The 13405-nt window shown below is 38.9% G+C and overlaps 1 protein-coding gene across 1 annotated transcript; it reads left to right on the forward strand.

The window, feature by feature from the left end:
* Nucleotides 1-1723: 1723 nt before the first annotated feature.
* LOC148897017 (protein rapunzel-like) lies at nt 1724-8876 on the forward strand. Its single transcript, XM_088998240.1, has 3 exons — nt 1724-1858; nt 4868-5364; nt 5830-8876. Exons 2-3 carry the CDS (start codon nt 4871-4873, stop codon nt 6518-6520), a joined length of 1185 nt encoding a protein of 394 aa, XP_088854366.1. The 5' UTR covers nt 1724-1858; nt 4868-4870; the 3' UTR covers nt 6521-8876.
* The last annotated feature ends 4529 nt before the right edge of the window (nt 8877-13405 follow it).

Here is a 13405-nt window from a genome sequence, read left to right on the forward strand (position 1 = left end):
ATTAATTTCAGAATACAAAATCGTATGTGATCATGATTGTGTATTGTTATTTTAGAAGTGATAAAATGTTTCGAGCTAGCAAGTTTTTAGCGCCAACAAGCTCGTTGCCTGCTAGTGATGCTAGCGAAAATGCTATGTTATCCAATGGGACGCCATCATTTCCCAAGTTATCTTTCTGGTTCAGCTGTGACGAAGTTGTGATTTTTTTATCTTTAAAACATTTCCAACTTGTAAAAATTGGTTCTCGTTTGATAATACAGGCGTACCCAATCTTATGGCGGTTGTATACGCTACATGAAACGACAAAAAAACTAAAAAGGTATGTATAGTCGTAGTGTATCGTGTAAATCTGATTTGCGACCGAGTGGCCAACATACCAGCAGGGGGCAGTGTACCTTTCGTCTAAATTCAGCTTGTGTTTAAGGCCCAATACCCAGCGGCACGAAATAGGATAAATTGTATAGAAAAAATACTGGACGTGTGTTGCACGATACGTATGGCAAAATCTAAAAATACATTTTAAATTACTCTTACAATTCATTTAAAAAAAGGTCTATCGAAATATAGAACATATCGCTGTAGTTGGGCCAAACTCGGCCTCTCCAAAGCATCGCTATGTAGAAGCCTTTTTATTAATCCATTAACGTATTGCATATTTTTTGACTTGACATTGGTCAAATCATTTTGTCAGAAAAAAATAACGTTAATACTGTCGTTTAGACGGAAAATTATTCGAGGACGTGTACTGTAGTTCTCAAAATGTCCACCATGTGACGGTGTTCCTTCAACTTCCAACATTACACCTGTTTCCACGGAGGAAACTGCCCATTACAGCCACATCCAATAATATTCCCTCTTTACTTGCTGTATGATGTATCACATATACGTATCACCATTTAAATTGAACACTACGATAGCTTTTATAAATATTAAGAATGGATATTAAGTGCCTAAACCCCGTAAATAGAACCAGATGAACTGGTTCTAAACATGCCCAATTCATCATCTCATCTAGAACATAGAGATGAAAAATGCTGTATAATTTTGCTGCTCATCCATGCAAGAGATGAGGGGAGTCACATAAAACATCCCACCTCCAAAAAAAAAGAACAATGAAAACGAAACCAACGAAAAAATAAATAGAGACAGTAATCAATTGACTGACGCGCTCGCATGTGGCTTCTATCAGGCAGTATTTGCGTCATTGTGATTTATTTTTGGTGCAGGTTGTTGTTGGTTGTGGGGAGGGGGTCGTTTGCTTTTTTTCCCCCATGAAGGAACATTTGTGCTATCACCTGCATATCTACTACAAATAAAACCATCTCATAATTACAATGTGTAAATCGAACATTTTAGACACATTCAGTGCTAAAAAAAGATCCCATCTAAAACGGATTAGTGTTCAGCATACACACGTTGTCTAGTTTTTAAATGGCTTTAAAATCACTACACACTTGATTCTTCATTTTAAAATGAATACACACTTGATTATTAATTTTCTTTAGTCATGTATGAAAAATAAATAAGATCGTGTTCTTACCTTCAATGGCGTGGATGATGTTGAACATCCCAAAGAGGCTCCTCAAAACTGACCCCTTCAAAAAATACTTAAAAAATAACAAAAGAATCATTGACGTGAAAATCCATCTTGGTTGAGACAAAAAAAAAAAAAAACACCAGCAAGATGTTGTCACGTTGCGCACACTCTCCGAACACCCTCATCCCTCCATTGCGTCTCACTCCTTCTCTCTCTCTTCTTTAGGACCCCTCCCCATGCAGCTTTTCCTCACAAGCAGCACGCTGGGAATCTTCCACTCAGGAACTTGTCCGACGTGAAAAAGAAGAAAAAGAATAAGAGGTGAGAAGAATGTGCTGATTTTGTATTTTTATGTATTTTTAATCCAGGCTGGAGATGAGAAATACGCATGCAAAGTGAGGTGACGTCAAGTGTGGGGCCACTTGTGCTAAAAACACGCCTCCACGACATTGGTCCAGGTTTTGTTTCTATTTATCACTTTATCTAGAGAGAATTGGCCTTGTATTTTATTATTTTTGATGATTTATAGAGATTAAGGAGCCCCCCCCCCCCTTTCCACCTGGCCTCGGATGCTCGTATTCAGTCAAGGACACACACATACACAGAGCCTCCATTTTGTGTGTATGACATCACTACCTCCAATTTTGTATTTTATTAGTGATTTTTTTTTGTTTATTTATGAAAACATTACGAGCTTGATAGCCGGCAACATCCAATATGGTGGAAATCTGATGACGGCTTCGGTGGTTGAAAGTATATGATAATCTGTGGTAGATTGTAACTAAGTATTTGTATTTAAAGTCACCGCATGTCACGATTTGTAAGATGGTGGTGGTGGTGATGGAGGAACAGGGTGTATTTGACAAATCGTATTATATCAAGTCAGCAGGAACAAAATCTCAAGCAAAAAAAGTCATCAGAACAAAAATGTCCAAAGTAGCAAACAAAACCATGAGTAAAACATGACAAAATGAAACAAACCTGACAGGGTGAAACAAACAATGACTCGACGGACTCTGAATGGTCATGCCGGGAGTCCTTTTAACTGCTACTCATTGAAACGACCAATTGGTCGCAAATCGAAACATGACACCATAAAGTGAAAATGTTTTGTAGGTGTAAACCAGGGAAGAGTTGTATTCCCCTGCCAGTATTTAAATGATTAAAAAATGTTTTTTTTTGTTTTTTTCATTATTTGTTTTACTTTTCTTTCTTATACGGCATCGTGAACAGGACATTGCATCGGCAGAATTGCAAGGAATGTAAAACGTCTTATTGAGATGGTCATGTGATCTATGTTTTGTTTTGATGTTTTGACCAGATGATGCTCAATGTGACCATGTTCTCCCTTTTCTAACTGTTCAAAAAAAATTTTAATTAAAAAAACAACGTCACGCCAAGACGTCTTGCATTGCTGGAGAATCAAATCAATGGCTTCAGATTCGGAGAATATGCTTTCTTGTTATACATCCACTTATGAATATGATTCAAAGAGTTCTGAAGAAGAAAGCATACATGTATGCAATCGATTAAATAATTCATTCCATGCCATTTTGAGGCAACATTGGGGGGAAGTGTGTCACCCAAAAAGAGGCAGAAAATGGCGACCGAGTTCCTGTGAGGAATTAATCAGCCCATTTCCACAGGCGGATAAATTCCTTATATGGAGCTTGGTCGCCCTCTTCTGGCTCTTTTTGGTGCAACATGACGTTTTCAGAGTAAACAAGCACAGCAAAATGCATTGACGTGATGGAAGGACTGCTACAATGTGTCCTTTTTTTCGGTCATGGGCGTTCGTTCAGTGACGTCACGTACGGACTCGTCACCAACTCAAAAACAAGACTTCCGGAATATTCAGCGCGAGTCTTAAAACGTTAAATATAGCTATATGCGGTGGAATCTTTGTAAAATACGCTCAGTAGAAGTCATTTGAAGCCAGTTTACAAATTATGGACACAACTTGTCCAGAGACGTCGATTTTCCTTTAAATACCAAAAAGACATCACCGGATATTGGTTCCATTTGGGATTTATTTATGATTCATTGACATTGATTGAATTACAAATATTTTAAATCCACCTAATTGCCATGAAGGGTTTAGAACATTATTCCTACAAACCAAATCGTATGATGACCAAACGTTAAGAACCACAATAACAGAAAACAAAATGGATTCCGGTAACCTTAGTTGGCTGAGAGATAAGTGACTTTTCAAATCGACAGTCGCCGCTCAAGAAATCTTGTTGCTGGTATAAATAATGGATGCCGAGAGTGGAACAACAATGTCAGACGCTCCCTCTTCTGCTGTACTCATTTTTTTCCCCCTCATTGTTGCTTCTTTGGCCTCGTGGAGCTCGGCTCAGTCGGTCTGACGACGACACTGTTGTCACGACAACGACTGATTTACAGTGAATTCCAAATGTATGTCCTTATTTCTTTATTTATCTCTGTATTTCTCTTTTTGTTTCTTTCTGTCTTTCTTTCTTTACGTCTTTCTGATTTATTTCTCTTTTGATTTTTTTTATTTCTGTTTTTATTTCTTTATTTCTCTTTTTATTTCTTGATATCTTTATTTCTCTTTATTTGTTTAATTCTTTATTTCTCTATTAATTTTTCTCTTTATTTATTTATTTATTTATTTATGTATCTTTTAATTTCTTTGTTTATTTCTTTCTCTTTTTATTTTTATTTCTTTATTTCTCTCTTTTTTATTTATTTATTTCTTGATTTCTGTCTTTATTTCTTTATTTTTTAAATCTTTATTTCTTGATTTCTCTTTTAATTTCTTTATTTTTTTAAATATTTTTATTTCTTTATTTTTAAAAATATTTTTATTTCTTTATTTACTTCTTTATTTCTTCATTTATCTCTTTATTTCGTTCTGCCTTTATTTCTCTCTTTATGTCTTTGTTTTTTATTTCTATATTTCTCTCTTTATTTTTTTATTATTTATTTATTTATTTCTTCATTTCTCTCTTTGTTTCTTTATTTTTTATTTCTTTCGCGATTTATTTATTTATTTATTTATTTATTCATTCATTCATTTAAAATGATCATTGTAACCCTCCTAAATGTATTAAAACGTGCTAAGGCTTTTTAAATAAAGTGTTTCTTAGTGTCCTCAGTTGGACAGGTCCTCAGCTTTTCTGGGGACTTTCACTAATTCTACTTCCCTGATAATTACGCTGCACATATTCTACAAAAGCTCAGCGCTGCCAGGACATGTTGTGGCGCAAACTGGTACTACACCAAAGGCACAGTATACTGTATAAATCCGCCGGAAAAACAATCGCCGACAAATACAGACTTGAAATTTCTCCTGTCTCGTAGACAATGAATAATCCCGTGGAGAAGGTTTTGGCTCAGAAGAAGGAAGCCATCGAGGCAGCCATGGACATGTTGGAGCGAGGTGCCGAGGTTGTGGCCAGCGCAGTCGGGGAGCTCTTCCCATTGTGCCAGGCCGCCGCTCCGGTTCTGCGCCTGGCTTTGGACAACGTCCACAGCAAGGAGGTCTTCTACGTCAAGGAGCAGTTCCTGACCGTTCGCAACAATCTGGACCTTCTTTCAGGCCAGCTGGAGGACATTGATTGCGAAATCAAGAAGGCCCGGCTGGACTCGCAGTATTTTGCCGTGGAGGAGAACCTCCGTAATCAGTTCAGGAAGTACATGGACATTATCGAAGCCAAACCGCAGTTTCGGGAGGTCAAGACCAAGTTATTCCTGGAGCATTTCTCCAGGAGTGGTGGAGAGAAGAACTTATTTGTGCTCTATCACGCACTCCTGGGTAACAGCAGTTTTGGAGAGTCCATTTTGGACGTGGTGGAAAGGTAAACTCGAGATCTTATACGTGATATTGTTTTACTGGTATCCGATTAATCGAATCGATTAAACAGTTACTAGTTTTACATTTTTAATAACTGGAATAGTGCTGAGGTGCATTCTTAATTTGAGAGTTTTACTCAATTGCCGCCATTTTGAATTCAACGAGAAGTTAAGATTGGGGAGTGACGGTGTGGATTAGAATGCTTAAGGTTGGGTTTAGAGTTTACAGAGGATTTTTAGGTTACTATTACAGGTTAGGTTCAGGGGTTATATTTGGTTTGGGTTAATCAGATGTCAATATTTGATTTTGAATTTAGGGATGGGGTTTAGAGTTTATAAGGGTACGTATGATCAGACTCATTTGGGGTTTGAATAAAATTGGAGTTAAGGTGTTAGGGTGCCAATCTCAAACCGCTGACGTTAGCAAAAGACAGTCTTACAAATGTGTTGATTGCATGATGTGTCCTCAGGTACGTCTCCAGAAACCGTCGCCTTCTGGAGGACTTCTGCGTGCGAATGAAAGAACTTCTATGCTTAGGCCTCATTGCCCTGATGGGACACACGGCCTTGACTCAAAACCACCAGGACGAAGAGGACAAAATTCAAGAGTGGAGTCACAAGATGGATGAGATCGAACTCCGAATGAAAACCACCATCCAGTCCTGCGTGGATGCCTTTCCGGAACAGGCCAAACTGGACGCTCAGCACTTCCTCCAGGAGAAGCAAAGCGATAGCCTTCAGGAGACCACCCAGCAGCTCTTGGAGATTTTGGTCAAAAAGTACGACTGGGTGAGTTGGTCGGTGCGCCTCATCAACCACTCGGGGAGCACCTACCGCAACTGGAGGGCCGGGGAACGCTTCCACCACGTGGTGGGGCGCAACTGGTTCGAGGTTCTCCAGGTCAACAACATCAACCTGGTGGTGTCGTTCAGCACCGCGCCACAGACGGTCCCCAGGGATGCCATAGTGGAGATCATGGAGGGCGCCGCTCGCAAGGGCAACGCCCCTACCGTGGTGGACGTTCTGGAGAAACAGATGAGCGGGTTTGTGGTTCACGCCGTCAGTTGCCACAAGGAGTCAGCGGCGGCTTGGAGTTTCCCAGAAGATTCTCACTACTGGGAGAGGCACAAAAACGTTGCTGTGTGTGTACACGCTGATTGAAATTCGAAAACATTAAATCGCAGACCTTAACTCTAGTCTAAACTGTAACCATGACCATTGACAAAAATACCCTCGCTCAGTGATCCCCAACTACCAGGTCACAGACTGCTAACAGTCCGTGGGGTTCTTTTAGTACCGGGCCGCATAGAAAAATTAAATAACTTATACTACTTCCGTTTTACAGACGCTCCTCAACTTATGAACATTCGAGTTACGAATAATGGTACATACGAACATTTTTACGTGTGCAATATGTTGAGGAATGTTCGGACAGAGATGCCGTAAATTAGATTTTGTATTGCGCGCCTTTTTCCGGCCCAGCTCGCTTACGATTGGCTGCGTAGAGTATGTGGGCGGGGAGGAAATCCCTCTTCCCAGTAGATGCTCCTGGAGGACGTGATGCATAAAAAAAATAATGGCTGCTGGCACGTAATTCAGTAATTATGTGCCAGCAACTTCAGTAATGGCTTCCTGAAGACCCAAAGATATATGTCCTCATACTACAGTAGGTGTGAATTTATTTTACGACTGTTAGTGCGCCTGTGTTTTATACTTCCCCATTCAGTTTTTGACTTATACGTATATTCCATACAAAATATAGCACAGAAGGAACTTACGAACAAATTCACCTTACGAACGACCGCTCGGAACGTATCTCGTTCGTAAGGTGGGGAGCGTCTGTATTCATTTTGGAATTTGAAAGATTTATTTTGAAAATTCACCAGGATCTCTGTTACGTTCATCTACAGCACAGGTGTCAAAGTCAAGGCCCGCGGGCCAAATCCGGCCCGCCGTATCATTTTTTTTCGGCCCGCGAAAGCAAATCAAACTTGTTAAATTCCATGATGATCGCTAAAATCTGAGCCAAAATGTTATATTTTTGGATGTCAACCACAATAAAAGTCATTATTCTTGACTTCAGATTTGAAAACGAGTTATTCATTAATTTTGTGTGTGCTCTATATGTAATATGTGGAGGGGATTAAACATTCTAATGGCTTCCCCAAATTCATAACGGCCCTCGAGAGGAAACCATAACTACAATGTGGCCCGAGGCAAAAAAATGACTTTGACACCCCTGATCTACAGTATCTCACATTCGACTCAAATAAATGGGCGCTTCTCAGTCACGTGATATGTTACCGGGTTAAATGAAACCCAGGAGCTAGTAAAATGAGTTAAAAAAAAAACAATGTATCTTTGATAAAGGGAAAAGGCCACTTTCGGAGGCAGAAGAGGAGCTGATGATTTTCAAGAAAAGGAAGACGAGAATCAGGAGTCCTAAAAATACAAATTTGTCTCGGAAGGGTGATTGCTACGCACCAAGCTACTCTTCATAATATGCGGCGATGGTGAATTGTATTTGTCGTGCACTTTTTATTTATGTTTTTGTATCTTATTTTGAAGGCCCGTTCAAATACTGTATTAACATTACAAACACAGAGTGGTACAGCCAGTTGGGACATTCCTTGTGTCATGATTTTTATTGTTTAGAAAATATGGCGCTTTTCACATAGGTCATATCATATTATTTGGTAGAATTTATCCGGCTACTGAAAATAGTCTCTGACGTTTAAGCCATCCATGGGGTAAATAAGCGTTGGTAAGCGCTGCCCTAGCCCACTAAAACTTCTAAATTTATAACCCGAAAGCAAGTGTTCCACTTTTTAGAATGATCGATGTTTCAATTTATCGCTTCACACAGTGATGATATATTATACAGTATTTGTCTCCAGACATAATTTCCTATCCCACTTAAAGTATTTATGTATCGTTCATGCCTGTATGTACTTATTTATTTTTTGTGTGCTTATGGTCTAAATAAAGTGACCGCATGATGAGCATTGAACACGTTTTGCTTCTTTCCAGCGGACAAGTCGTTTATGGATGTGGGGAAGTGTTTAATCTAATAGGCCGCTCCTTTTTTTTTTCTCAGCACAAATGTGATTGACGCTGCACCGTTAGCCTCTGCGGCTGCTAATTGAATTCCCCTTCTCACCCGACTCAGCGTTTCCCAGACCGCAGTGCTATTACCCCCTGCGGGCGCGTAGCAAAGTGCTTAGCTTAGCATGTTTAGCGTTCATTTCCCAGACACTGTGCGCTCAGTCTTGTGCTGGACAGCTGGTTGTACAATAGAATAATGGCACAGTGCATCATTTTATATTTCACTCATTTAGCATATTTTTTTTGTATATGAAATGAAATATTGTATCCATATCTTGTCGGGTTGCTGTGGTGCTTTTATTCCCCCTGTTGTCATATGTTCAACTGTGTATGATTTTGCGATGTGAAGCGTAGAGCGGCGGCAAATTGATTCGTGGCCTTAGGTCCTTTGTCCAAAGGTAGTAAATATTGTTCAAAGCAGTGACGTGCAGTCAGTGGAGGCAGGTGAGGCAGTGCCTCACCTGTCATCATGGAAAGCTGTCATGGAATTATCAAATGAAAAAACAAATTAAACAGTTAGATGTATTTAGTGATTTTTACTTTAAAGTTCTTGTCCGTTTAACTTCACCGTTTTAGGATTTTTTTCAAAATCGCTGAATTTACCGTTCAAATATTAAGTAGAGACGAGCGGTGACGTCATTGATTACGTCAGTGCCTCACCAGCCATGAACCTCACCGCACGTCACTGGTTCAAAGACACTCTTCTATCTCTCCCTGTTGTTAAAAGAGCGCCATGCCAGGCCCCAGCGCTGCCATGGCAATATTGAAGCATCCTAACGCAAAAAAAAGGGGAAAAAAAGAGAAATCATGTTTTTTTTCAATCATTTCGTCACGTTATCACCTTTGTCTGTAAAAAAAAAGCTGTCTGTATCGTTTTGAGGAAACTGCCTCAAACTCAATAAACTAATTAAGTACGTACTTCAAATGAAAAAAAAATACATCGAAAAGCATCGTTTATTCATGATCACAACAAATAAAACATCAAATAAAACGGAAAAAGGTTGTTCTATGCGTACAAATTCCATTTCCGATCAGCAGAGGGAAGCATTTATTAATTTACAGGAGGTTCGAATTTTAAAAGCGAAGAAGAGCCACACGCCAACATTCGGGCAGAGCGGTAGAACGGATGGTGAGCATTCGATTTTCGTCGTGACAGATAAGATTTAAAGTAAGATAACGTTATTTTTGAAAGGAAAACAAACAGTAGTCTTTGAAAAAAGTTGTAGTATTGCCTGTATTAAACACGTTCTCGCCATATGCACACCTGATTCCAGGTGAAACAAAGTCAACTAAGGGGTGATTTTGACGCGTGGTCACGTCCTCCCAGCGTTCACGCGAGACTTCGACTTCAGTCCAGACAGGAAATCGGTCTTCCCTCATTAGAAAAAAAAGACAATGCTTCCATCATCTAGACTAGATAGAAGCCAATATCAATATTTCATAAGCGATATGAAAGGCCAGGATCGATGGCGGTAGACTCCTCTCGGCCCTGGATGATGTTATTAGACATCTATCGTTGTCTTGGACTGATCCAATTGGATAAAGAGCCTTCGAGGGCATATGTCGAAGAGGACATGTGGTACATGGAGCCCCCTGGTGGCCACCAAGATGAAATCGTTTCCAGTTTGTTGGACCGGTGAGTACTTGGCATAATAAAACGCAGGCGACATGGTAAAGTCACTCAATTACCTTTTAAAATTCGTAAAATTACAACACGAGTACTATATCCTAACATAAGTAATAGTAACAACGATCGCTGTGTATGATCCATATATTTAGTCTGAGGAATCATTATTAATTTCAATATTTGTAATGTAATTAGGTTACAGTAATCTCAATGTAAATTTGTATCCACACATCCATTTTCTGAACTTTTCACTTAGTATATTTAGTGGAAGGAGCAATCAGCAACAACAGCTGAAGCTGTAACAAAGCGCTTAACACGGACAGCTATCATATACGGGAAAATAAAGCAGTCACAAAGATAGTAGCAAGCACCAGGGAGTATGTATATATTTATACATCAATGTCGATCATCTGTGTAGTTACATGTGTATACAGTATGTCCATGGAAATAATCTTTATAGTAGAAAAAGTAATGAGTCATCAAATTAATTAAATTCACGGTTGGCAATACAGTACTGGTCATTCATAACACACGCATGCGCACACACACACTCACAAAAACAAGAGTGTGAGAAACAGGAAGTGAAGGAGAGCCTCAGCAGTCCAACTGGGACTCTCTCAGCCAATCAGATGCAGGCGCATATTTGTCATCAGTGTGCCTGGGGGGGAGGCAAATTCCAAAAGGCACCCCCCCACCCCTTCCAAATGACCTTCCAGCATGTTTTTGGTCTAAATATTTACGGCTTGCTTCTTTTTAAAGCCGACCAAGGACAAAAAAAGGTGAAAAACGGTCGTGTGTTCATTGGTCGTTCCCAAAACATGGCGTGAAGTGTGCCGAGTCTATTCCCCCACCTGATGCACACCTCGTTCGTGTTTTTCGATGATCTCCTTCTTCTGCTCGACCGTAATTTTCTTTTATGTCTGCTTCGGCTTAACACTAGCCTGTGGTGGGGTCTTTTTCGGTACCCATAATAGCAAAAGTACTTCACTCGATAACAAACTACGTCTGCACTCAAAGAAAGGAGGTGTGGAAAACTAGTCCACCACCCACCGTGGCGCAGTTCGACCATGTGGTTTGGTGTTCATCCGCCGAAAACCCGTCCGCCAGCCACCGTGACGCTGTGTGGTTTGGTTCGTCCGCCGAAAACTAGTTTCTATGCCAAGATTATATTCTCGCGAATTTAATGTTCGTAAGGCGAAAAGTTCGTGAGCTAAAGCGTTCGTAAGCTGAGGTAACACTGTACTTTTACACAGATTTTTTTTACATAAAATGTCTCTTCATGAGAAGAAAGTTGGAAACTTTTTTTTAACGTAAAAACTAAAAAAGTCAATTAAAACCCGAACGCCCACAAGAACAAAGTCTGACTTTTTTTAAATTAAACTAACTGACTCATTTAATGAAGAACAGTCATCGTCTTCCATGAATTAATTTGCATCTCAGAAGACAAGACAAAATGAAAAAAAAAGCTTTTTGATAATCTATTACGCTGGCGTGTGTAGCTACCGCTGCTCACCCGCAGAAAAAATATCCTGTGACTGTAAAGTTTACAGTGTCCTTGAGAGTTTTGAAAGGCGCTTAGAAATTAAATGTATTATTATTATTATTATTATTATTATTATTATTATTATCTATATCGCTATATCGCTATTGCCTAGCTAGCGTTCTATCTATTTGAGTTTCTACCGGGTTGAGTGAACGCTGACGCATGTGGCTGCCACTGCTCACCCACAAAAAAACCCTATCCCGTGACTGTAAAGTGACCTTGAGAGTTTTGAAAGGCGCTTATAAATGAAATTTATGATGATGATTATGATGATGGTGATGATGATGATGAAGATTATTATTATTATTATTATTATTATTGTTATTATTATTCCTTTTTTCATTCCTTTCATCACTTTGCTGCTGTGAAATGTAAATTTCTCCACTGCGAGACTAATGAAGGCAAATCCAATCCAAATCCTATTCTTCTTCTTCTTGTTCTTCTTCTTGTTCTTCTTGTTCTTCTTCTTCTTCTTCTTCTTCTTCTTCTTGTTCTTGTTCTTCTTCTTGTTCTTCTTGTTCTTCTTGTTCTTCTTGTTCTTGTTCTTCTTCTTCTTGTTCTTTTTGTTCTTCTTCTTCTTCTTCTTCTTCTTCTTCTTCTTCTTCTTCTTATTATTATTATTATTATTATTAATAATAATAATAATAATAATAATACATTTCATTTATAAGCGCCTTTCAAAACTCTCAAGGTCATTATTATTATTATTATTATTATTATTATTATTATTATTATTATTATTATTAATTAATTAATTAATTATTACTTTATTATTTATTAATTATTACTGTGAGACTAATAAAGGCATATCCAATCCAATCCAATTATTATTATTATTATTATTATTATTATTATTATTATTATTATTATTATTATTATTATTATTATCATCTCAGTATCTCTAAGTAAAGAAAGACAGCGGAAGTGTCATCAAGCAACAAGCAAGGCCGATAAGGATAATTGAATTGTGTGTGCTATGTTGTTGGAGCTCGGAGAGACGCAATTGAGCGGCGGGAAATCGATACCGCTTCCCTCCCAGCCATTTTTTTTTAATCTTCTTCCATTTCCTCTCCCTTCGCTCGGTATTGACCTGAAAGACTGACAGATGACCGAAGGCGTCGTCGTCGTCGTCGTTTTCCTGCTCATTTTCCCTCTCATCTCAACCTCCGTTGACCCCTACGGGCTGAACGTGTCACTGCACGTCCTGTTCCTCAACGGGCCCGGAAACATCTGCAGGGACATCCTCCCTTGAGGTAAAAGGTTTATGTTAAAATATTCATATTATGTGACAGTATCATGAACCCATTTACAGCAAGGGAAACATTCTACATCCCCAAAAAAATTGAAGTCGCTCTCACACCGTGGGATGGTTGAATCATCCATGTACTGTCAAAAAATATTCATTTGATTTATTTGGATTGAATAATAATAATAATAATAATAATAATAATAATAATAATAATAATAAGACGAAGAATACATTTCATTTATAAGTGCCTTTCAAAAATCTCAAGGACACTTTACAGTCACAGGATGTTTTTTTTTGCGGGTGAGCAGCGGCAGCCAGCGTTCACTCATCCCGGAAGTAACAAAATAAAAAAAAACAAATATGACAACATAAAGACACAGAGAGTCATTCATTCTTCAGCACTTTCTGTACTCTCTTTGTGACATGAAGCAGTTCTAGATGAAAGAGGAGAGGATCAAAGCATCATTTTCAGCAGTGGATCAGGGACGTCATGGTGTAATGTAAAGGCCCCGGGGCCAAATC

Source organism: Hippocampus bargibanti, linkage group LG06 (genome assembly GCF_051943395.1).
Source record: "Hippocampus bargibanti isolate YZ-2025 linkage group LG06, ASM5194339v1, whole genome shotgun sequence".
Taxonomy (NCBI): Eukaryota; Metazoa; Chordata; class Actinopteri; order Syngnathiformes; family Syngnathidae; genus Hippocampus; species Hippocampus bargibanti.